Source organism: Saimiri boliviensis, chromosome 9 (assembly GCF_048565385.1).
Source record: "Saimiri boliviensis isolate mSaiBol1 chromosome 9, mSaiBol1.pri, whole genome shotgun sequence".
In the NCBI taxonomy this organism is placed as follows: Eukaryota; Metazoa; Chordata; class Mammalia; order Primates; family Cebidae; genus Saimiri; species Saimiri boliviensis.
In genome coordinates, this window is record NC_133457.1 from 23,519,354 (window position 1) to 23,545,187 (window position 25,834).

A 25,834-nucleotide genomic window follows, 5' to 3' on the forward strand; every position below is an offset into this window, starting at 1 on the left:
TTATATTTGGTAAGGGGAAAGAATAGCAAGAAGTAGAAGTACTTACCTCGCTCTTTAAATCTTAAAATTTTGATATGTGTTCCTATGTATTCATCCTCCAATGTTTTTATAAAAATAACAGAAAAAAGAGGCCGGGCGCGGTGGCTCAAGCCTGTAATCCCAGCACTTTGGGAGGCTGAGGCGGGTGGATCACGAGGTCAAGAGATCGAGACCGTCCTGGTCAACATGGTGAAACCCCGTCTCTACTAAAAATACAAAAATTAGCTGGGCATGGTGGCACGTGCCTGTAATCCCAGCTACTCAGGAGGCTGAGGCAGGAGAATTGCCTGAACCCAGGAGGCGGAGGTTGCGGTGAGCCGAGATCGCGCCATTGCACTCCAGCCTGGGTAACAAGAGCGAAACTCCGTCTCAAAAAAAATAAATAAATAAAATAAAAAAAATAACAGAAAAAAGTTCATATTTGTGAAAAGCAAAGAACATATTCCTAAGAGAAATATGGCATAAGGCAATTAACAGAAAACAAATCATGAGGTCTTAACTTTAGCTATACAAGTAATTTGACTAAGATTTTCTTAATCATTTCAGTGTTCGACCACCTAAGAAAAGCTGGAAAAAGATCTTCAACCTTTCAGGAGGAGAGAAAACACTTAGTTCATTGGCTTTGGTGTTTGCTCTTCATCACTACAAGCCCACTCCTCTTTACTTCATGGACGAGATTGATGCAGCCCTTGATTTTAAAAATGTGTCCATTGTTGCATTTTATATATATGTAAGTAATCATTTTGGGATTTTCATTCCAGAAACTTAAAGGGGTACCCTAAACATTATTTCTTACTATTGAGCTTTTCTTTATTCTCTAACTCCATCTCTGCTGGTATCAGTAGAGACCAGATTATTTTTTATTTGAACCAAATATTTCCATTTTGGAGGATTAAAATATAAATTAAAAATGCAAATTAATCGCAGAATCACAGCTAAAGTCCTAGGTCATTTTCCTAGATTTTTTCCACTAGAAGTCAAAATAACCACATTCCTTTCAAACTCAAATACTGTTTTATGAATTATTCCTGCCATCATTCCTTTACATGTTATCAATGTAATGTTTATTGTCCAAAAAATATTTGAGGTTACATGTTTGTGTGATTTACCTGTTACTACTTAACATTTCTTATTCTTTCTTTCTCTTTAGGAACAAACAAAAAATGCACAGTTCATAATAATTTCTCTTCGAAATAATATGTTTGAGATTTCAGATAGACTTATTGGAATTTACAAGACATACAACATAACAAAAAGTGTTGCAGTAAATCCAAAAGAAATTGCATCTAAAGGACTTTGTTGAACTTGTTTATACTGAAGATTCTTCAAATTGATTCAGTGTATTACTGATTTTTTTCTATTTGTAAAGGATTATGAGTTGTATAAAATACTCCTTAAACTAGATTACGAAACTGGTTTCTATTTTATGCAGTTCAGTGATTTATAGGGTCTAATAAAACATTCTCTGTAACTGCTTCTAGATTGCAAAAATATGATCATTCTGTAAGTAGCAGACAATGGAGAAAAATGAGCTACCTGGAGGGTCACATAACTTGCCCTTAGTTCCAAGTTGCTGCCAGCAAAGTAAAAAGTATGTTAGTATGTTAGTTGAGGCAAAGTCCTAAACTAGCTTATGCTATCAAGGCTCAGCATACCTTTGAGGGCCTTTGACTTACCTACACTAGAAAAGTCTGCCAGCTAATCTTGGATCGATTAAGGAGCATTCCACTTAGCTTACCAGTTTAGACAATCACCAATTATTACCCAAATGCTAGGAACATATTTTTGTAAACCAGTCATTCTGAATTATAGTGATGAGAATTTAAGTATCATATACTTTTCTAAAATTTGATGTGTTTGACCACTTAAGTTGTAAGAGAGAGCCAGTACATTAAGATAGTGTCTTTAACAAGCCTAGGCTATCATCTCAAAAGTAGAAAAACATCCCATTATAGTTGCTTGATGAGTATGAAGTAAGATGGTTCAACTTACAAATTTTCAACTTTTTGAAACCTTTATCAGGGTACTCAAATGCATTTCAACTTGATAGTTTCAACTTACAGGTTTACCAGGATGTAGCCCCTCTGTTGGAGCATCTGTATTTGAGTAATCTTTGCCTATAAATTTGTCAGGGTATTTTTACACTATTGGCTTAAGAATGTTATAATGCTACTGGACATAAGTTGGCAACCACTTGGTTTTTAGAAGGACCTGCAGTATTGAAGTAGAAGTCTGCCCTAGCTATTTAATTCCTGGGTATTTATCCTAAGGAATCAGAGTTAATTGTTGCTTCTGTGGACCATTGTTTTTGATATTTAAAAAAAAAAAAAAAACAGTTTGTATCACGTAACTATAAAAATGTAAACATTTGTAGCATGGCCTTTTAAATAAAGCAAGATCTGAAGTTCAAGTATGGTAATTTGTTCTAAATAAAGAATATATAAGGGAAAACATTTAAAATGCTATAATTATCAAGTATTTTCACTTGGTGGGAGAAATGAATAGAATTTAATACTTCCATTATTTTTTTTGGCGGGGCGTCTCAGTTACCCAAGGTGGAGTGCTGAGGCAAGATCTTGGCCCACTGCAACCCCGCCTCACAGTTTCAAGGGATTCTCTTGCCTCAGCACCTGCAGGGGCTGGGCCTACAGGTGCACAGCAGTGCCCAGCTACTTTTTGTATTTTTGGTAAAGATGATGGGGTTTTGCCAGCCAGGTGCGGTGGCTCAAGCCTGTAATCCCAGCACTTTGGGAGACCGAGGCGGGTGGATCACGAGGTCAAGAGATCAAGACCATCCTGGTGAAACCCCATCTCTACTAAAAATACAAAAAAAATTAGCTGGGCATGGTTGCACGTGCCTGTAATCCCAGCTGCTCAGGAGGCTGTGGCAGGAGAATTGCCTGAACCCAGGAGGCGGAGGTTGCAGTGAGCCGAGATGGTGCCATTGCACTCCAGCCTGGGTAACAAGAGCAAAACTCCGTCTCAAAAAAAAAAAAAAAAGATGTGGTTTTGCCATGCTGGCCAACCTGGTCTCAAACTCCTGGCCTCAAGTGATCTGCCTGCCTCAGCCTCCCAAAGTGCTGGGACTACAGGGATGAGCCACGGCACCCCAGCCTGCAGTACTAAGTTTCAAAGGATTAGAAGTACTTAGAACCTATTTGAAAATCCCATAGCTACCACTCCTGAGTGGAACTCTCATTAAGCCACTCAGTGCAAATATCAAAAGGAGTTTATTAAAATTTCATTATACATAAAACTTAAAATATTTTAAGATTTATATACGTTAACTTTTACAATCTTCCTCCTGGTAAAAATTCAAAACAGTGCCGGGCGCAGTGGCTCAAGCCTGTAATCCCAGCACTTTGGGAGGCCGAGGCGGGTGGATCACGAGGTCAAGAGATCGAGACCACCCTGGTCAACATGGTGAAACCCCGTCTCTACTAAAAATACAAAAAATTAGCTGGGCATGGTGGTGCGTGCCTGTAATCCCAGCTACTCTGGAGGCTGAGGCAGGAGAATTGCCTGAGCACAGGAGGCGGAGGTTGCGGTGAGCCGAGATCGCGCCACTGCACTCCAGCCTGGGTAACAAGCGCGAAACTCCGTCTCAAAAAAAAAAAAAAATTCAAAACAGCAGCCTAAGAACCAGTTACTCATAAACTTAACTGTATTTATATATAACAAAATGAAAAATTTTACTAAAAACTGGCAAGACACAATGTCAATAGTATAGATACATAATTTTGTGTTTAGCTATAATTCCTACCAATTATAAACCCTTATTAATTTTGGCCTACTTTAAAATTGAGTGATAGCATGAACTCTGAAGATAATGTATGGGTTCTCTCCACAGCTCTATGGCCTTGAGCAAGTCACTTTTGTCAGTTCCCTCTACAAAGAGTGGGGGTTAAAAATATTCACATCACAGAAATGCAAAATTAGATGGCATACATTTCATTGCTTACGTGTATTTTAAACTACCAGGCAAGGCACTTTTATGGTGTGACTAGTATAAAATGAATGCAACTTTTAAGTTTTACAACTAGTTCCCTGAAAAAGCTGTATTTATTTATGATAGTTTATATGCAATCTGTAGAGCCAGGAACATTGTCTAATCTGACCCAAAACATCTTTTTGAACTAGATAAAGAGCAGCCCATTTGGGATTTCTGGAAAGCAAATCAACTTGCACTTAGGGTTGCATGGACAGTGTGCCAAAAGTCATAACATACGCATCATAACTCCAGTCTCTGTTAAACGGAACTACAAGGTTTTGATTTAATAAGCTCTCTTAAAGCTAAGAATATAAGATTAAGTTGTTAGAACTTTTGCATTAGCTTTAGTGAATGTATGGAAATTTTAATATGAACTAGTTTTTAATATGAATAAAGTCTACATGATGCCATCAAAACCTGTTGCAGATCAGTTCACGAACATGATTCTGTTCTAGTAAGAATGAAGGTTTTTAGTTTTTTGAGATGCAATCTTGCTCTGTCACCCAGGCTGGCGTTCAGTGGCGCAGTCTCAGCTCACTACAACCTCTGCCTCCCAGGTTCAAGCAGTTCTGCCTCAGCCTCCCATGTAGTTGCAACTATAGGCGCATACCACAATGCCCAGCTCATTTGTATTTTTAGTAGAGATGGGGTTTCATCGTGTTAGCCAGGATGGTCTCCATCTGACCTCATGATCTGCCCTCCTGGGCCTCCCAAAGCGCTGGAATTACAGGTGTGAGCCACCGCGGCCCACCAAAATGAATTTTTATCAAATAACTTATTTGACTGATGAGTAGAAAAGTTAAACACAATCTTAAATTTACACGAACTATATATGACAAGTATTAGAAAATGCTGAACCCCAGGCACAGTGGCTTACGTCTGTAAAGCCACATCTGTAATGCCAGCACTTCGGGAAGCTAAGGTGGGGGGATCCCTTGAGCCCAGAAGTTTGAGACCAACCTGGGCAATATGGTAAAAAACATTTCTACAACAACAACAAAAAAAAAAAACACCTTTTTTTAAAAATTAGCCAGGCCTGGAAGCATGTGCCTTGTCCCAGATACTCCAGAGGCAAAGGTAGGAGGATCTACTGAGCCTGGGTGGTCGAAACCGCAGCTAACGATGGCCAGACCACTGCACTCCAGCCTGGGGGAAAAGTGAGACCTCTTCTCAAAAAGTTTTTTTTTTTAAGCCACTGTTCCTTAACAGCTACCCAAAAGCAATAGCTTTATTCAGAGGGAATGCTAATAAATATTTAGGGCTCTTAAATCTACCTAAAACACGTATGTTTGATCAAAAGATCTTTAAGCAATGCCTTATCACTTTAAGACTTTGTTGCTTGATTTTAAAACCTCTTTATCATCCTTATTCACCCATTCAAAAGCTTCAAGCCACATCAAAACAAAGGCATGTGTACTTTCAGATTTTGCTATATATAAAGAACTATAAAGCCAATCAACTGCAGTATATAATAATAGTAAAAGACAATATTGGTACAAGAATGTTTAAATGTCACAGCAACATTGTTAACCTTCACAAAGCCAATAAAAATGGGATAATTAACTTTCAAAGTAGTTACTAGATTTTATTAACTTTAGATAAACTATAGATAATTAACTTTCAAAGTAGTTACTAGATTGATTTGAATATTTCAGGTATCTCATTTCTAACTTTGACATATCATTGCTAACCAAAAGAAGCAACAAATATAAACACAATTTCTATTAGTTGCGGCGCTAATAAAGCTGTTTGCTATTTTTTTTCATTTAGCAATGGTTAATCTCTGCTGCACAGAAGCAGCCCATTTAAACCATTCAGATTGACGTTTTCAATAAGAAACTATTTTCCATACGAATTCCTTCAATAAATAGAAAATGTGATACAGTATATTCTTTACATCATGCAGACTGTTAGATAAACTTTGGTCAATGGATAGCGAGGCTTCAGAAAACCATACTAAAGTAATTTCATTTAAAAAGGTTATGATGTGTTGGTTGAAAAAGAGTATCAACATCAGTATCACTGAAATTAACGTAACTATAACAACATTTAAATTTTTCAAAAATTCAATTCCCTTTTCATCCTTATCAGGCCAGGAACATGGCATCCTTTTTGGAGAAATTTTCATTTTGGGAATGAGAATTTTATTAATTTGTCCAATTTCTGTTCTGTTCCATTCTTCTTTCAATACTTTGCTTACTCGAGGATAAATTTCAACAGGTAGAACCTCAGGAAGGGGTCTTTGTTTCAAGATCTGTACACGCTGGCGTACATCATCAACTTTTTCAAGAAAATTAAGTGGAGACTCTTCTTGTAAAGATGTTGTCAGTGTCATTAATTCAAGCTGCTGCTCTCTTATTTCTTTCATTCTTTCAATTTGTGGAGTATATTCTTGATTAATCAGATTGCTAACATCATAGAGAGCTGTTAGGAATTTTTTTTTTTTCTGTTCTAATGTATCATTAAGCTCCTTAAAATACTGGAGAACAAATTCCTTTTCACCTTGGACCATTTTCTCAGAATGAGATTTTTGTTCTTCCAGCTTTTCAATAAGATGAGTAAGATCTGTCCAGTGTGTGTCAGTCAACTGTTCAAGCAGTTTTTGAGGAGTGTTCTTTTCTTTCAAATAGGCACTTTGAAGGTCATCTATAGGATGACCATGATGTTCACCTATGGTAAGGCAATGACCACAAACTAATTTTTTGTCTAGTAGACAGTAAACATTTAATGGTTGCCTGTAATGTTCAGGGCAGGTGACAATATCTGGATGGTCTTCTTGCTGGTACTTTTCAATAATAGCTCTTAAAGCAAAATTAACAGGTAAAGATTCAATGCCAGTTGGAGCAATTTCAATAATACTTCTGCAATTAGGGCACTTGAGTGGAATTCGTAAAGGTCTCCATATATAAAAGTTACCAGATGCCTGAAGAACATTTTCCAAACAATTTCTACAAAATGTATGGGAGCATGGCAGTACACGAGGATCTTCAAAAATACTGTAACATATGGGACAAGTTAACTCTTCCTCAAAATTGTGCATTTCCTGTCAAGAGGAAAAAGTATTTTAAGCTTACATAGAGACAGCTGTACATATTAACATTCTAGGCATTAACCTTCAAATTGTTACTACACTGTTTTGTCATTTAAAAGATAACAAGGTATTTTTAGCTGGGCGCATTGGCTCACGCCTGTAATCCCAGCACTTCAGGAGGCTGAGGCAGGTGGATCACGAGGTCAGGAGTTCGAGACCAGCCTGGCCAATATGCTGAAACCCCGTCTCTACTAAAAATGCAAAACATTAGCTGGGCATGGTGGCATGCACCTGTAATCCCAGCTGCTCAGCAGGCCGAGCAGAATTGCTTGAACCCAGGAGGTAGAGGTTGCAGTGAGCCAAGATCTCACCACTGCACTCCAGCCTGGGCAACAGAACAAGACTCTTTCTCAAAGAAAAAAAAAAAATAGAACAAGGTATTTTTTAAATGAACCTTTCTTAGTAATCCAATGCCTAGTATATATAGTGAATGATTGATCACAATTAACAGTTTATTCCTTAGGGATCAAAATCATCCCAAATAAAGCAATTATCATTAATTTGTAGTAAAATGCTTCAAATTAGAGTTATTTAAATTTGTTGCTATGTGCCATGGTTTGACTGTGTCTCCACCCAAATCTCATCTTGAATTGTAGCTCCCTTAATTTCCACATGTTGTGGGAGGGGCCCGGTGGGAGATAACTGAATCACAGGGTCGGTTCCCCCATACAGCTGTTGCGGTAGTGAATAAGTATCACGAGATCTGACGGTTTTATAAGAAGGAACCCTTTTGCTTGGCTCACATCCTCCCTTCTTGTATGCCACCATGTTAGACATGCCTTTCACCTTCCACCATGATTGTGAGGTCTCCCCAGCTATGTAGAATTTTGAGTCCATTAAACCTCTTTTTCCTCATAAATTACCCAGTCTCGAGTATGTCTTTATCAGCAGCATGAAAACAGACTAATACAATATGTAATAAAGACTTAAGTAAAATTCAAAGTTTTCTGTGAAAGTCTATTTAGTGATTACAAATATTCTGTGCAATGTTTTAATATTTAAGATGATAAAATCAGGCCGGGTGCGGTGGCTCAAGCCTGTAATCCCAGCACTTTGGGAGGCCGAGGCGGGTGGATCATGAGGTCGAGAGATCGAGACCATCCTGGTCAACATGGTGAAACCCCGTCTCTACTAAAAATACAAAAAAATTAGCTGGGCATGGTGGCGCGTGCCTGTAATCCCAGCTACTTAGGAGGCTGAGGCAGGAGAATTGCCTGAGCCCAGGAGGCGGAGGTTGCGGTGAGCCGAGATCGCGCCATTGCACTCCAGCCTGGGTAACAAGAGCGAAACTCCGTCTCAAAAAAAAAAAAAAAAAAAAAAAAGATGATAAAATCAAAACCAAACACATAAAATGAGTAGACAAGACTATTTCTATTATAATAAGTTAGGCTTATTAAAAGTATATTCTTTAATACAAAAGGAGGAAACATGTACCAGGTGGCTCAATCGTGGTTTCTAAAGCAAGTTATTAAATTTCTCCATAGTAACTGTTACTACCATAAATTTTTTAGCTTCTTGAATTAGAATACAAGTATGCCTAAAACCCAGGATCAGCATAGTGTAATTTTCTAAGGCAGTAATTTTAACTTGGAGATCTATAGAGAAGGCAGAAAAATTCTGAATTAATCCTTATAATAAAAATCAGTTTGGGCCGGGCGCAGTGGCTCAAGCCTGTAATCCCAGCACTTTGGGAGGCCGAGGCGGGTGGATCACAAGGTCCAGAGATCGAGACCAACCTGGTCAACATGGTGAAACCCCGTCTCTACTAAAAATACAAAAAATTAGCTGGGCATTGTGGCACGTGCCTATAATCCCAGCTACTCAGGAGGCTGAGGCAGGAGAATTGCCTGAACCCAGGAGGCGGAGGTTGCGGTGAGCCGAGATCGCGCCATTGCACTCCAGCCTGGGTAACAAGAGCAAAACTCCGTCTCAAAAAAAAAAAAAAAAATCAGTTTGAAAGATAAGATTTAACTATGGTAACTGTGAATTACTGCCTTAATTTTTAAGTGAAAAACTAGAGCACTAAATGGTAAAGAATATGAAGGAGACCATTAGTCATCTTTCCTTCATGAAAAAGTCCCTTGATAAGTATTTCTCTGAAACAGAAAAAGAAACCCAGCAGTAGTTCAGAGACCATCTCTGACACAAGTAACTTGACCTCTTGACAAGCTATTATTGATATTTCCAGTAACAAAAGCCTGACCATTTTGCATCCTACCACCTCTTACTGTCTTCCTTTATACCTACCCTCAATACAGGCCACAATTGTAAAGACTGGCTTCCTCCTTGATAGAGAAAAATCAAGTTACACCACTGTCGAAAGTACCTTAAGCAAAACTTAAAAACCCAAGTGCCAGTCATGTAAAATATAAAGGTTACCAAATCACATGCTATAAAACTAACTTTCAATATTAAAAATCTGTGAAAACAGCATCTAAAAGTAACTAATTGCATTTTTAACCTGATTTTTTTTTTTTGAGACGGAGTTTCGCTCTTGTTACCCAGGCTGGAGTGCAATGGCGTGATCTTGGCTCACCACAACCTCCGCCTCCTGGGCTCAGGGAATTCTCCTGCCTCAGCCTTCTGAGTAGCTGGGATTACAGGCATGTGCCACCATGCCCAGCTAATTTTTTATGTATTTTTAGTAGAGATGGGGTTTCACCATGTTGACCAGGATGGTCTCGATCTCTTGACCTTGTGATCTACCCGCCTCGGCCTCCCAAAGTGCTGGGATTACAGGCTTGAGCCACCGCGCCCGGCCTTAACCTGATTTTTTTAATTATTTTATTTATTTATTTATTTATTGAGACGGAGTTTCACTGTTGTTACCCAGGCTGGAGTGCAATGGCGCGATCTCGGCTCACCACAACTTCCGCCTCCTGGGTTCAGGCAATTCTCCTGCCTCAGCCTCCTGAGTAGCTGGGATTACAGGCGCGCACCACCATGCCCAGCTAATGCTTTGTATTTTTAGTAGAGAGGGGGTTTCACCACATTGACCAGGATGGTCTCGATCTGTTGACCTCATGATCCACCTGCCTCGGCCTCCCAAACTACTCGGATTACAGGCGTGAGCCACCGTGCCCAGCCACTAATTGCATTTTTAATAAAAAGCAAACTTGGCCCCTTTTCTTTACCAACTGTCAAACTCTTTTTTTTTTGAGCCTTATCTTATTCGTTACTCAAAACATCTTTTTGAGCCTGATCTTATTTGTTACTCAAAACATCTTATTTCTGACTGGATTCAGACTTAAAAGTAGAAGCTCGCAGAGACGAAAGTCTGCGTCTCTTCGCAATTTGTTCCTGGTGCTTTTCTTTAGCCTCCTTCATTCTCTTGGCCAAAAGTTTAGCATATTCTGCGGCCTCTTCCTTATTGTTCTTAGCACACTGCTTCTTCAGAGCAATATGCCACCGTTTGTGCTGCAGGACACGTGGAGTAACAAGACACTGAATCTTGGGTGCTTTGGTCCTAGGTTTCTTACCTTCTTTATTTAAGGGCTTTCTTACAACATACTGGCGGACATCATCATCTTTAGAAAGGCTGAAAAGTTTGCAGATTCTGCTAGCTCTTTTGGGTCCCAGGCGACGAGGCATGGTGGTATCAGTTAGTCCAGGAATATCCTCCTCTCATTTTTTTTTTTTTTACAATAACCAAATTGAGAATGCTCAGATTAGCATCCACAATGCAACCACAAACTGATTTTCTCTTTCTCTAGTTCTCCTTGGTCTGTAACAGGAATGCCCCTTACTCAGTAGCAGGCGGACATGGCCATGGGTTAAGACACCCTGCTTCATGGGGAAACCTTGTTTGTCGTTCCCACCACTGATTCAGACCACATAACCCTTCCATTCTTCACCCAGTGCATCAGCAGCAACTTCTGTTGCCATACGCTTCTCATAAAAAGCACGAAGTTTGCATTCATCGTCCACTTCAATGAGTTTCTGGCAGCCAGTAGCTGGGAAGGAGATGTTCAGCTTCACCTTGAAGCACCTCTATATACTCCTTCGAGGTGCCATGGAAAAGAAGCTACCAACTGTCAAACTCTTACTCTTCCTTTAAGCCTCAACTTGAGCCTGCCTTTTCCCCAGATTAGGTCCCCTGTCATTCTCACTAAACACTGCACTTCTACTTCATAGCACTTTAACAGCATTTTATTTAAAACAATTCTGCAACTCTTCTGTATACATTAGAATGTAGGCCTCCTGTAAGAGCAGGAATTGTGTCTAAACTATGGTTATATTCCTGCAATTCAGACGCAAATTTTAACACAGTAGGCATTTACTTGTTATTGGTTCAGTGAACTCACGCCTTTTCAAAAACCAGCGGCTAATACAGACTTTTGTTTTTTGGGGGGTTTAATAGCAAAATCTCTGCTTAGGAAAAGGTGTAAAAGGCAAATCTCTCAGAAAATACTCCATTCAGACTGACGGCATTCAGATCTCAAGTGAGCCAAAGTGTGTCACAGAGACTAAGCTTGAACTGTGAAGCATTCCAGCAAACTAAAGTAATTGAGCAACAGTAAAGAAGATGACATTCACTGCAGATAAATTCAAGTGAGTGCATGTTGGCAAGACCATACAACTTTACCCTACACCTACAGAAAGCTCTGAAGTCATACAGAAACCATCCAAGAAAAACAAACGTGTTTTTCACAGTATTTCAGTGATGTCAGAATTCACATGAAGGAATAAACAGAGTAACACTTTGTAGGAAACAAAATTTGAGCAGTGGACATGCATTTAATCTAGATTTAACATTACTGGAGCTATTAAATTGTTTAAGTAGCAAAATTAGTCCTAAAACACAATCTAACTCTTCTCTCCAAACCCCATCCTATATTTGCCAAAAGCTAGGAAACAACTCTGAGAATGTATTTCATTCTCAGAGTTGTTTGAGGGGCCAAAAGCTCAACTTTCTTTAGAATGAGAATATTCACAACATTGTAAACAAAATGTCATTTCCTAATCTTATATAAAATGGAAGCAGGCCAAGGCAGGTGGATCACTTGAGGCCAGGAGTTTGAGACCAGCCTAGCCAACATGGTAAAATGCTGTATCTACTAAAAATACAAAAATTAGCCAGGCATGGTGGCATCCGCCAGTACTCCCAGCTACTCAAGAGGCTAAGGTACAAGATGGCATGACTACACTCCAGCCTAGGTGACAAAGCAAGACTCTGTCTCAAAAAAAAAAAAAGGAAGCAAAAGTCATGGTTGGTCTCAAAGTTACTGCTATCATATGTTTACTTTTCAGACAAAAATTTGTGGATAACTTAAAAGATCACAGAAGTCAAAACCTACTCTCAACTACCCTTTTCTCACTAATTTATTTATTAAAAACTTATTTTAGGCAACAAATTCAAGACAAACTAGAACTGAAAAATAACTTTGTAAGGCGAGGAACTTTCTGACTCTGGTTGCTGCCTGAGAAGTAAACTATATAGGTGGGCCAGGTGCGGTGGCTCACACCTGTAATTCCGGCACTTTGGGAGGCCAAGGTGGGAGGATCACTTGAAGCCAGGAGTTCAAGACCAACCTGGGCAACACTGTGAGACCCCATCTCTACAAAAAATTAAACATTAGTAGGGCACAGTAATAAATGCCTACAGTCCCAGCTACTCGGGAGACTGAGGCAGAAGGATCACTTGAGCCCAAGAAATTGAGACTGCAGTGAGCCACAACCGTGCCACTGGACTCCAGCCTAGGCAACAGAGCAAGACCCTGTCTTTTAAGAAAAAGAGAAAAAGAAAAAGAAAAAAGATATACATGGCTATCATGCTTAGAGGCTAGTACTTTCGGAAACCAGTATGAAATTTTATGCAGCAGAAATTTTCCACAAGCAGCCTAGGCTTCCGAGGGGAAGAAAAAGAGCAAAAACTTTACCTATGTATATTTTCTAGAATGAACATCTTGGATTTAGCTATGCTGTATGTAGGTTTCCAAACAGTAAAAACATCAGTAACACTGGAAACTCCAAAACAATGAAATAATGCCTTTGATATTCTCAGGGGGAAAAAAATGGCTTCCAAAATGGAAAATAAAATTCTATACCTAGAAAAAAAAATCAATCCATTTTGATAAAAAAAAACAGTTTGACATATAAGGTCTCAAAAATGGAACCACCTTCTGCCAACTCTTTCTAAAGAAGCTACTGCAGGGAGAAAAGAAAAGCAGGAATGTTCACCAGCATAATGGTGAAATAAAGTCCAGGACAACTGTGAAAGCCTAGAGAAGAATCGCTCCAGAAGAGGAAGACAGATCCTGAAGACAGATCTTTAAGTAAATAAATGGAACTGACAGAATATTTCATGTGTCTGAAACATATTGAACAGTAACTAAATTTAGGGGAAAAAAGTGATAGAATCATGAAAGACAGGAAAGATTAATATTATAGTATATGACTCAGCTGTCATAGTAATAGTCATAATATTGTAAATATCAAATACTGATTTTACCAGAAAGTGACAAAATTATATTGAGGGGGAAAATAAGGGAAGGAAACAGTTTAAGAACTAAAAGTTAATCTTTCCTTATAAGAAAGTCAACATATAAAGAAATCACAAAAAAAAATCTAGAAATATAGAAGAAATGCCATAAGAAATGTTAAAAAAGATAAAAGTGACTGCTTCTAGAGAGCAACAATCTGTTTTTCATTATAAATTATGGTTTTACTTTTAACTAGTAAGCAATTAAAAATATAACAAAATTTTAAAGAACTAAAGATAATCCTACAAGAATCCACATAGAGAAGGATGAAAAAAGGAAAACAAAATCAAAGGTCTCAGAATTCTCCTTTGGGAGACTCATTTCCAAAATTGGAATGGCCACAGTAATTATCTCCCACATGTGCTGTCCTGTAATGTGAGTTTGCTGCTACTCCCTGTGCATGAAGAGATGAAATCAATTCTCCCCCTATTAGAATGTGTGTGGGCCATGTGACTGCTTTGACCAATAGGACACAATGTTAAGTGATGTGGTAGTTTTAGGTATAGCCCTTAACTAACTTGGCAGGTTGCTGCCTCAGAGCCACAAACTGCTATGTAAGAAGTCCAGACTACTTTGCTGAAGAGACAGGCCAAGTAGAAGGGCAAGGAGTTGCCAGACAGATGAGTGAAAAAGACATCTTGAACATCAGGCCAGCTAAACTTTCAGATGTTTGTTACACAGCAGGAAATAATCAGAACATCACCCGCAGCAAGAAATGCCAGAAGACAATGTAGCAATGTCCACAAGGTCTAGAAGGACAAGGATATGAGCTGAGAATTCTGTACATAGCCAAGACATAATTTATTCATGTGAAACAACAGAAATACTCTCAGTGAAATCTGCAGAGTTAAAAAAAAAAAAATGAAGGCCAGGCACGGTGGCTCAAGCCTGTAATCCCAGCACTTTGGGAGGCCAAGGCGGGTGGATCATGAGGTCGAGAGATCGAGACCATCCTGGTCAACATGGTGAAACCCCGTCTCTACTAAAAACACAAAAAAATTAGCTGGGCATGGTGGCACATGCCTGTAATCCCAGCTACTCAGGAGGCTGAGGCAGGAGAATCGCCTGAACCCAGGAGGCGGAGGTTGCGGTGAGCCGAGATCGCGCCATTGCACTCCAGCCTGGGTAACAAGAGTGAAACTCCGTCTAAAAAAAAAAAAAAAAAAATGATATGGGCAGAGCTGACACCATACACTTTCCTCACCAAACCAAAAAGAATACAAAATGAGAATTCAACTTTTTTTTTTTTTTTTTTTTTTGAGACGGAGTTTCGCTCTTGTTGCCCAGGCTGGAGTGCAATGGCGCGATCTCGGCTCACCGCAACCTCCGCCTCCTGGGTTCAGGCGATTCTCCTGCCTCAGCCTCCTGAGTAGCTGGGATTACAGGCACACGCCACCATGCCCAGCTAATTTCTAGTATTTTTAGTAGAGACGGGGTTTCACCATGTTGACCAGGATGGTCTCGATCTCTTGACCTCGTGATCCACCCGCCTCGGCCTCCCAAAGTGCTGGGATTACAGGCTTGAGCCACCGCGCCCGGCCAAGAATTCAACTTTTAAAAGGGAAAAAAAGAATAAAGATAGGCCTGATGTGGTCACTCACACCTGTAATCCCAGCACCCGAGAATGCCAAAGTGGGAGGATCATTTGAGCCCAGCAGTTTGAGACCAGCCCTGGCAAAACAGTGAAACCCCATCTCTACAAAAAATAAAGAACTTGGCTAAGCATAGTGGTACACGCCTATTAGTCCTAGCTACTCAGGACGCTGAGGAGGATGGATTGCTTGAGCCTGGGAGGTCTAGGCTGCAGTGAGCCTTGAGCCATGGTCGTACCACTGCATTCCAGCCTAAACTACAGAGCCAGATTTTGTCTTCATAAAAGAAGAAAAAAAAAGACAGAAAAATGGAAGATGATAATGAACTAGAAAATTTAAATCGCTAAAACTAGCCAGGCGTGGTGGCTCACGCCTATAATCCCAGCACTTTGGGAGGCTGAGGCAGGCAGATCACGAGGTCAAGAGATAGAGACCATCCTGGCCAACATGGTGAAACCCCATCTCTACTAAAAACACAAAAATGAGCTAGGTGTGGTAGTGCATGCCTATAATCCTAGCTACTGGGGAGGCTGAAACAGGAAAATCACTTGAACCCGGGAAGCAGAGGTTACAGTGAGCCAAGATCACACCATTGCACTCCAGTCTAGGTGACAGAGCAAGACTCTGTATCAAAAAAAAAAAAAAAAAATTGCTAGAACTGATAAATCCGAAAGATGGCTCTTTTTGAGACAGAATCTTGTTCTGTCACCAGAGCTAGAATGCAGTGGTGTGACGAAGGCTCGCTTCAGCCTCAACTTCCCAGGCTCAAACAATCCTCCCAGCTCAGCCTTCCAAGTAGCTGGAACTACAGGTGCATGTCAACACACGTGCCTCATGTTTTTATGCTTTGTAGAGATAGGGTCTCACTGCAGGCTGCTCTTAAAATCCTGGTCTCAAGAGATCCTCCCGCCTCAGCCTCCCAAAGGGCTAAGAATATAGTTGTGAGCCACCATGACTGGTCTAAGAGTTGGTTATTTAAGTAAATAAACAAGCCATTAGTTCATCTGTGATAAGCAGCCTCTAAAATGGCCCCCAATGACCTACACTTCCTGGATACTCTCGAAATCTCCTCTCCCTTAAAGTGTGGACTAGACCCTACTCAACTGTTCCAAAATACAAATATGAAAAGTTTGCTAACTGTTTTGAAGACAGTATAATACGACTCCAAAACCTGAGATAATACAAATTAAAAATGGACAAATTTCCAAAATGGACACTGATGTAAAATTCTAAATACAATGTTAGCAAAAATACAGGAGTACATTAAAAAAAAAACACTGTACCATGACTAAGTAAGGTTCTTTACAGAAATATAAAGTTAATTCACTAACAGAAAATCTATTAATATAATTCACTCAGTTCAATGGGAAAAAAAATTTCCAATCATGTATATGTGAAAAATCAAAACCAATAAGCAGTCCACAAAGAAAGTAAAATGGTAGAGCAGGGAATATGCTGAGTTACTACTTAGTGCAGGGGTCTCAAACCCTCCCTACCCACCCCACACCCCTGCTATGGTGGGGGCAAGCCCGCCTGAACTCCACCTCCTGCCAGATCAGTGGCTGCATTAGAGTCTCATAACAGTGTAAACCCTACTGTAAACTACACATTCGAGGGATCTAGGTTGTGGACTCATTGTGAGAATCTAACTAATGCCTGATGATACGCAGTGGAAGTTTTATCCCAAAACCATCCACCACCCACCCGACCTTTATCCATGGAAAAACTGGTTTCCACAAGACTGGTCACTGGTGCCAAAAGGTTGAGGTTTAATGGGTACAGTTTTCAGTTTTGGAAATATGAAAAAGTTCTGGAGATAGTGGTGATAGTTACAAAACAATCTGAATGTATTTAATACCACCAAACTGCATACTTATAAAGATAACAATGCAGTGGCTCATGCTTGTAATCCCAGCACTTTGGAGGCCAAGGCGGGTGGATCACTAGGTCAGGAGTTTGAGACCATCCTGGCCAACATGATGAAATCCCATCTCTACTAAAAATACAAAAATTAGCTGGGTGTGGTGGTGCACGCCTATAGTCCCAGCTACTTGGGAGGCTGAGGCAGAATTGCTTGAACCCAGGAGGCAGAGGTTGCAGTGACCAGAGATCGTGCCACTGCACTCCAGCCTGGTGGAACAAGACAGAACTCTGCCTCAAAAAAAAAGAAAAAAAGATTACAATGTAAATTTTATCTTAAGTATATCTTACACAGTGAAAAAAAAACTTTAAAAAAATTGTATCTTCCCTATTATCCAGTCTTTCTTTTCCTAAATGAATTTGAATCAATTTATACTATTTTGTCTTTAAAAAGCAAAAAAGCAAAATAATCTATGTAAAATTTATTTTCCTCTAGTGAATACTAAGTCCGTGTGAAAACTAGCACTTCAAGATTTCCTGCTTCTGGAGAGAGATCCAAGATGGCTGATCACCAGCAGCTCGGGATTGTACCTCTCAGTGAAAGCGCAAAGAAGGAGAGGACACCACACCTTCACATGAATTCTTGTTGCTCACGCACCAGGAGATTCCCAGCGGAGGAGCCCCACGGGCCGCCAGCGCGACTCTTGTGACCGGCGAGGCGGTTTTGCCGGCGCCTCGGAGCGTCGGTTCTTGGTGCAGAGTCAGAAAAGCACCATCAACCTTAACGCCGCTGATTTAGTCGGCGCAGTGGGTTGCTCAGATTTCGGCGCTGGGAATCAGTAAGTTGGACGTCCACTCAGAAACCCAATTACAAGGACGGTAAATACAAAGACCACAGATGGATAAATTTATAACGAAGGGAAGAAAACAGCCAAAAAAGGCTGAGAATACCCAAGATCAGAACGCCTCTTCCTCAGCAGGGGATCACAGTTCCTCATCAGCAACGAAACAAGGCTTGATGGAGAACAAGTGTGTTCCAATTACAGAAGCAGGCTTCAAAATGTGGATAATGAGCAACTTCTGTGAATTAAAAGAACTTGTTCTAACACAATCTAAAGAAACAAAGACCTTTAAAAAAAGGTTTGGCGAAATGTTAACAAGAATACACAATTTAGAGAGGAATATAAGTGAATTGATGGAGCTGAAAAACACAATACGAGAAGTACGTGAAGTATGCACAAGTTTTAACAGCCGAATTGATCAAGCAGAAGAAAGGACATCAGAGGTCGAAGACCAACTCAATGAAATAAAACAAGAAGACAAGATTAGAGAAAAAAGGATAAAAACGAACGAGCAAAGTCTCCAAGAATTATGGGACTATGTGAAAAGACCTAATCTACGCTTGATAGGTGTACCTGAATGTGACAAAGAGAATGAATCCAAGCTGGAAAATACGCTTCAGGATATTATTCAGGAAAATTTTCCCAACCTAGTAAGGCAGGATAATATTCAACTCCAGGTAATACAGAGAACACCACAAAGATATTCCTCAAGAAGAGCAACTCCAAGGCACATAATCGTCAGATTCGCCAGGGTTGAAATGAAGGAGAAAATACTAAGGGCAGCCAAAGAGAAAGGTCAGGTTACCCACAAAGGGAAACCTATCAGACTTACAGCAGATCTCTCAGCAGAAACCCTACAAGCCAGAAGAGAGTGGGGACCAATATTCAACATCCTTAAAGAAAAGAACTTTCAACCAAGAATTTCACATCCAGCCAAACTAAGCTTCGTAAGTGAAGGAAAAATAAAGTTTTTTCTGAATAAACAAGCACTCAAGAGATTTCATCACCACCAGACCTGCTTTACAAGAGCTTCTGAAAGAACCACTACACATAGAAAGGAACAAACAGTATCAGCCTTTCTAAAAACTACTAAAAAGAGCATCAATAAAATGAAGAATTTACATCAACTAATGGGCAAAATAGCCAGCTAATATTAAATGGCAGTATTAAACTCACATATGTCATTATTAATTCTAAATTTAAATCGACTAAATCCCCCAATCCAAAGACAACCAATTTGAATAAAAAACTAAAACCCATCAGTATGCTGCATCCAGACCCATCTCACATGCAAGGATACACAAAGACTCAAAACAAGGGATGGAGAAAGATTTACCAACCAGAGAGCTAAAATAAATAAATAAAAAGCAGAAGTTACAATTTTTGCCTCTGATAAAATAGTCATTAAAGCAACAAAGATCAAAAGAAGCAAAGAAGGACATTATATAATGATAAAAGGATCAATGCAACAACAAGAGCTAAAGATCCTAAATATATACGCACCCAATACAGCAATACCCAGACATACAAGACTAATAAAGAGACTTAGACTCCCACACAATAATAGTGGGAGACTTCAACATTAATATTAGACAGATCAATGAGACAGAAAATTAACAACGATATCCAGGACTTGAACTCAGATCTGGAACAAGTAAACGTAATTAACATTTATAGAACTCTCCACTTTAAATACACAAAATATACACTCTTATCAGAACCACATCATATCAACTTAGAAGTTTAAACGAAATGTTGGTTGGCTCCTTATTTGTTATTCTCTTCCCTCATTTTCTTTTATGTCTCCATTATAGGACAATTACAGGCATACCCATATTTAGATTGCATTCTAGCCCGGGGAATAAAGCAATACCCCCATCCTCTCTCCCTCTTCCTCTTTCTTCCTCTTCTTTATTCTTTTTCTTATTTAAAAAAAAGAAAGAAAGAAAGAAAAAGAACCAGTACCTTGAATTCCACCATGCCCTGACCTCTCAGGGACCCTATACCATCATTTATCCTCCATTCACCTACATCTCACCTCTTTCTCTATTTTCCCCTAACTCTTTCACCTAAGAATTTAGACTTCCTCTTCTTAAAACAAATCCATGCAAATCCTATGCCCAAAAAAAAAAAAAAAAAGATTTCCTGCTTCTCTTTTAAGTCACCAAGAAATATGAATATAAGAAAATGAAATCTTCTCAGAAAGAAACCTGACTAAATCACTCTACTTATAAATTATTTCACTAATGTCTAGTGTGTTTAAGTGTCAAAAACAAATACATTTCTGAATTTCCAAAGTTTTTATTAAGTCTTTCTCCAGAGGGCCAATTCACTAAGGAGCCTCCATGATGTCTAACTGGCATGTTAGGTAACAACTAGTATAACAGATGATGAATTAAATAGCACCAAAAAATATAATTACCCAGTCTGCTGTATAAACCAGTTTTTAAGGTTTAATTCACTAATGCTTTCCTGCCTTTCAGCTCTAAACATGAACGGCTATAAAACGTTCATTACATTTTACAACCTCTGAAAAGAAAATATATTTACTAAAGTATAGAATTCGATGACTTGCCCAAAGACTTCTAATGAGTCAGCTTTAAGTGGTGCCACCACCCAAACTGGGCTCATGTCTTTGTGGGCTGATAAAGAAGAAACATATTTCATGCAATTCAAGCCTTACTTAAGAAATAACTACAACTGCACCACTGATATACATATATAGGAGATATATATATTTTTTTTTTTTTTTTTTTTTTTTTTTTGAGACGGAGTTTCGCTCTTGTTACCCAGGCTGGAGTGCAATGGCCTGATCTCGGCTCACCGCAACCTCCGCCTCCTGGGTTCAGGCAATTCTCCTGCCTCAGCCTCCTGAGCAGCTGGGATTACAGGCACACGCCACCATGCCCAGCTGATTTTTTGTATTTTTAGTAGAGACGGGGTTTCACCATGTCGACCAGGATGGTCTCGAACTCTCGACCTCGTGATCCACCCGCCTCGGCCTCCCAAAGTGCTGGGATTACAGGCTTGAGCCACCGTGCCCGGCCTTTTTTTTTTTTTTTTGAGACGGAGTTTCGCTCTTGTTACCCAGGCTGGAGTGCAATGGCGCGATCTCGGCTCACCGCAACCTCCGCCTCCTGGGCTCAGGCAATTCTCCTGCCTCAGCCTCCTCAGTAGCTGGGACTACAGGCACGTGCCACCATGCCCAGCTAATTTTTTGCACTTTTAGTAGAGACGGGGTTTCACCATGTTGACCAGGATGGTCTCGATCTCTCGACCTCGTGATCCACCCGCCTCGGCCTCCCAAAGTGCTGGGATTACAGGCTTGAGCCACCGCGCCCGGCATATATAGGATATTTTTAAACACTGTCCCAGAAAGCCTGAGAAGCAAGATTTTAAAAAAATAATCTTGTCACATATAAATATACAAATACAATAAGAAGGCAGCAAAACTTTTCCAAATTGAAAAAAAAAAAAAAAAAAAACTATGGCCAGCTGATTTTAACTATTAATTCAATTTAACCAGGAATTGACTTGAGAAGTTGAGGCTTTAATTGCTTTTGTTATACCTTTCAAAGTAAAAATATATCCAATGGAAAATATTCAGCAACGTGTTTGGTGAAAGGCAATGTCAAAACTAACATTACCTAAACTCAAAATTTCGTCTTGCCAAATTAAATGGCTACTTACTCTACCAACAGAATGTTTTTTCAAGACTTTTAAATTTCACCTAATAGTTTAAATCATACACTCTGTAAGAACTTAATTAAAATGTTTTCCATAGTCACTTAATCTCTCAGAACTTACCTACTTTGCCGATCTGCTGGTTTGGGGACTGAATGCACTATCTTCTCCAACTCTTCCAGAATCTTTTCTTCTTATTCTAAAATTAAAATAATGTTATCTTTAATGTTTTCGATTTATTGTCTCATGTCAAAAAATCGTTTAGTTCACTGTCTTTGATTTTTATCTTCACTGTGTCTCACTGTTTTCAGAAAAGTCACAAATACCAACAGCTGCTGGAGCTGAAGTGGAGGTATCGCTAGTACCTTGAAAATCCCAACTCTATGAACTAACAGACTGTCACGAAGGACCTCTTTTTGCAATGTCAAATAGTTTATGAGCTCTCGACAATATTAACCAACAATGGTGATGGCAGAACCAATACTCACGGTCATTTCAGAGTGCTTAAAATTAACTGCAAGACAAAAGCATCCATAGGAATAAGACTTTGCCAGCTCGAAATTAAAACTGATTTAATATAGTCTGCTCATCTCTCTGTTCTGCCATTTCAATGCTGTGGGACCCTGGGTCAGATGTACCTAATGCACCTCAAAATTGAGGCTTCACATCTGTGAAATGGGCATAACTGCACCTAACCCAGTTAAGTCCTGCGAGCACCTCGCACAAAGGGGCTCAAAATGGCGGTACTCCTCCCTTCCCCTTCTCGAAGCTCCACTCTCCCAGGCCTCCCTCCTAAAGAGTCTCCGCCTCGGCGCCCGCCAGCCCCGAACACCCGCGAGGCGGACCGACTCGGCAGCGTCCGCTCCTCTCACCCTCGCCACCAAAGAGGCCTCCTCCCTCACAGGAACCCAGCTCCAGAGCGGAGGGGCGGGAAAGTGGTTCCCCAAACTCCTGTGTGGGACAAGCCGGAACGAGTGGACCCAAGCCAGCCCCCTCCATCGTCACGCCCCCAGGATTCCCCGCCAAACACACTGGGCACACCAGCCTGTGCTCCAGGTAAAGAAAAAAGACTCAGAGCCGCCTTCTCGGGTCCGAATAAAAGGTTCTTAGACTCACCGCGAAGAGGAGGCGGACCAGGCAACTCCACAGCACCAAAGCAGCGCCAAGCCCTCCCAGCTGATGCTGAGAGCCGCTCCGAGGCCCCGCCCTCTTCCGCCCCAAGGGCTTCAGGTGCCCAGACGGGGCGTGGCCTCGCGGCGCAGGCGCAGGCTGCAGGCAACATTCAACTGTGTGGCAATGGCCAATGGGAACGGTTGCTAGGCTTGTTCGAAAGTAAACGGCGGACGGCGTGGCCCGAGGCAGGTGGCGGGTTCGGCTCGAGACCCGCGCCCAGTTTTCCGCGCCTGCGTGCTAGGCGCAGGCCGCCTCTCGGAAACTTGCGTGGGCGCCTCGTAGTAGCTGCTGTCTAGCCGGTGGGGAGCTTCGGCCGGCGGACTTCTTGAGCTGGGGTTCCGCCTGGGGAATCCGAATGGCACCGATGGTCGGGGCGAGAGACGGGATCTAGCGCGGGCCAAGGCACAGCGCCGGCGGCCTCCGGTTTCTGGGGAACTATCTTGGAGCCACATGGGCATGGCCTGCTGCTAGGCTGTGGAGCGCAGGGGCTTCCATCGTAGTTTCACAGACCCGCTGCTCCGGAAAGTCTCCACGCGTCCTTGGGGCACACCCACACCTGTCTCCAGCACCCTCCGCCGCTCAGCTGTTTGCTTTTGTTACTAGCTCCGGAGACCTGACCCACCCGAGCACGGGGATGAGCACAAGAGAAGAGACTTGGGAACGCTCTTTGTACTCAAAGAACTCCCAAGAGCGAGTGGGAAACCCCTGACTGGGGTGGGTGGATCCCTGCATCTCTTCCTAGCCAGCTTCCTCTTCTCACGTTTTTCCACTTTATGAAAGTATTGTCTAGAGATGAGAGCTGTCCAACTCAACACTTCCAACTTCAAGTTCCTACTTCACCTCTCTGACTCCCTAGAGTTAGAAAACAACAGTAGTCCCTTTCCCTTTTTTTCTTGAGAAACTTTATTCAGCTTTATCTCAAGACATCACCACTTCCCTCTGCTGTCAACCTTAAATAGTGAGGTTCAGGAAATATAATTAAGCATAGAGTTTATTCCAGCGTCAGGCTTGTGGGTAGCCACCCAGGAAACACCAGCTTCAAATGGGGTCAGCATTCCAAAGTGAAGTTCAGGTTTCACTTAGGTGGGCAGAGATAAATTTTAGCAGGATTTTATTTTCATAACAGACCAGTGCATACTTAACAGCTATTTGGTAGTTTATAGATTGCTATATTCCAAGAAAGGGTACTCTGTTATTCTGTGAGTAGGGGTCGTGATCTCAGGGGGTTGTATCTCTGGTATGGTTTGGTCCTCCTGTTATAATTATTTACAGAAACAAAAGGCAGACGTTGCAGATGGCTGCTGCTTGACTCAGGCTGTAGCCACATTCCTCTCAAAGCTCAAAATAAAGCTCCAACAGCTTTTAAGTTTGAATTACTGAATTTCACATAACTATACTTAAGTCATTTTGTTTACTAATGTGCTACATAAAGATACGGGTTCTAAACCAGGTGAGGTGGCTCACGCCTGTAATCCCAGCACTTTGGGAGGCTGAAGCCGGTGGATCACCTGAGGTCGAGAGTTCGAGACCAGCATGGCCAACATGGCGAAACTCTGTCTCTTCTAAAAATACAAAAAAAAAAAAAAAAAATTAGCCCGTCGTGATGGTAGGCACCTGTAATCCCAGCTACTTGGGAGGATGAGGCAGGAGAATTGTTTGAACCCGGGACGCGGAGGTTGCAGTGAGCGGACGTTGCAGTGAGCGGAGATCGCGCCACTGCATTCCAGCCAAAAAAAAAAAGCTATGGGCTCTATATACTGCATATTGCAGTACATTCAAGTCTTAGGTTTTATTCAGTAAGTTACAGAAAATATTAAACAAGGATATAAAGCAGAAAGTAAGGCAATATTAGTGAGGCCTTAGTCAATTTCAGATATATTCACTAATTCAGCTCCTAAAAAGTTGCTTATGAAGTGTGAATTGTAGTGATAGCTACTGTTTCATGGTGGTGAATATTTGCTTCGGATTTATGTATATTTTCTATTTAAACATGGGAGTCATCCTGATAGACATCTTTCTAACTTCCCGTCGAAACATGTGGGACAGATATGGTGGCTCATGTGCAATCCCACCACTTTGGGAGGCCAAAGTGGAAGAATTACTTGAGCCTAAGAGTTTGAGAGCAGTCTGGGTCACAAAGTGAGAACCCATCTCTACAAAAAATAAAATAACTAGCCAGAGTGCTAGTTCACACCTGTAGTCCCAGCTGCTTGGAAGATTGAGGCAAGAGGATTGCTTGAGCCTGGGAAATCAGAGACACAGTGAGTTATGATCACACCACTGCACTCTAGCCTGGGCAGCAGAGTGAGACCCTGTCTCAAAAACAAACAAAAAACCCAACTTATTGTGAATTATCTTTATCTTTAGAAATAGCAGTAAATGTACTGTATTTCTATAAAATTATTGTCTTTAAAAATGTAATTGCTTCTGGAATTGAATTAATGTGGCTGAAAATTGGATTAATATGGCTTTTTTTTTTTTTCTTTTTTTTGTATTTTTAGTAGAGACGGGGTTTCACCATGTTGACCAGGATGGTCTCTATCTCTCGACCTTGTGATCCACCCGCCTCAGCCTCCCAAAGTGCTGGGATTACAGGCTTGAGCCACCGCGCCTGGCAATATGGCTGTTTTTGAGCTATAATTTTTTTTTTTTTTTTTTGAGACGGAGTTTCGCTCTTGTTACCCAGGCTGGAGTGCAATGGCGCGATCTCGGCTCACCACAACCTCCGCCTCCTGGGTTCAGGCAATTCTCCTGTCTCAGCCTCCTGAGTAGCTGGAATTACAGGCACGTGCCACCATGCCCAGCTAATTTTTGTATTTTTAGTAGAGACGGGGTTTCACCATGTTGACCAGGATGGTCTCAATCTCTCGACCTCGTGATCCACCCTCCTCGTCCTCCCAAAGTGCTGGGATTACAGACTTGAGCCACCGCACCTGGCCGAGCTATAATATTTTTCAACTGTTTTCCCCTTTGCTTTCTTACCTCAAGACAGTTACGTATGTAGCAAGAAAGCAGAAGAATCTCTCACTAGACTTCCTGGCTGTAGTTCCCAAAAAGCTTAAGACAGGAAAATAATATTT

General features: G+C 40.9%; 2 protein-coding genes and 1 pseudogene across 5 annotated transcripts in view; 1 reads left to right on the forward strand and 2 right to left on the reverse strand.

Annotated features, from left to right (window-relative positions):
- SMC4 (structural maintenance of chromosomes 4) overlaps positions 1-1,996 on the forward strand; it is a 38,308-nt gene extending 36,312 nt beyond the window's left edge. The window contains exons 22-23 of the mRNA XM_074405593.1: positions 586-769; positions 1,190-1,996. Coding sequence (XP_074261694.1) covers positions 586-769; positions 1,190-1,342 — 337 coding nt within the window. The 3' untranslated portion in view covers positions 1,343-1,996. The remainder of the gene's footprint in view (positions 1-585; positions 770-1,189) is intronic.
- Positions 436-22,799, reverse strand: TRIM59 (tripartite motif containing 59). 4 transcript variants are annotated; one of them, XM_039480286.2, is made up of 3 exons: positions 22,698-22,799; positions 21,705-21,780; positions 436-7,073 (listed from the first exon to the last, which is right to left on the reverse strand). In XM_039480286.2, the coding sequence occupies exon 3, from the start codon at positions 7,068-7,070 to the stop codon at positions 5,859-5,861; it is 1,212 nt and encodes a 403-aa protein (XP_039336220.1). In that variant the 5' UTR covers positions 7,071-7,073; positions 21,705-21,780; positions 22,698-22,799; the 3' UTR covers positions 436-5,858. The 4 variants fall into 4 exon arrangements, with proteins under 4 accessions (XP_039336220.1, XP_010334017.1, XP_074261692.1 ...); XM_010335715.2 differs by lacking the exon at positions 22,698-22,799 and adding an exon at positions 22,454-22,657; XM_074405591.1 differs by lacking the exon at positions 22,698-22,799 and adding an exon at positions 22,070-22,402.
- LOC101034290 (small ribosomal subunit protein eS6-like) lies at positions 8,346-20,528 on the reverse strand (annotated as a pseudogene).
- Positions 22,800-25,834: the final 3,035 nt, after the last annotated feature.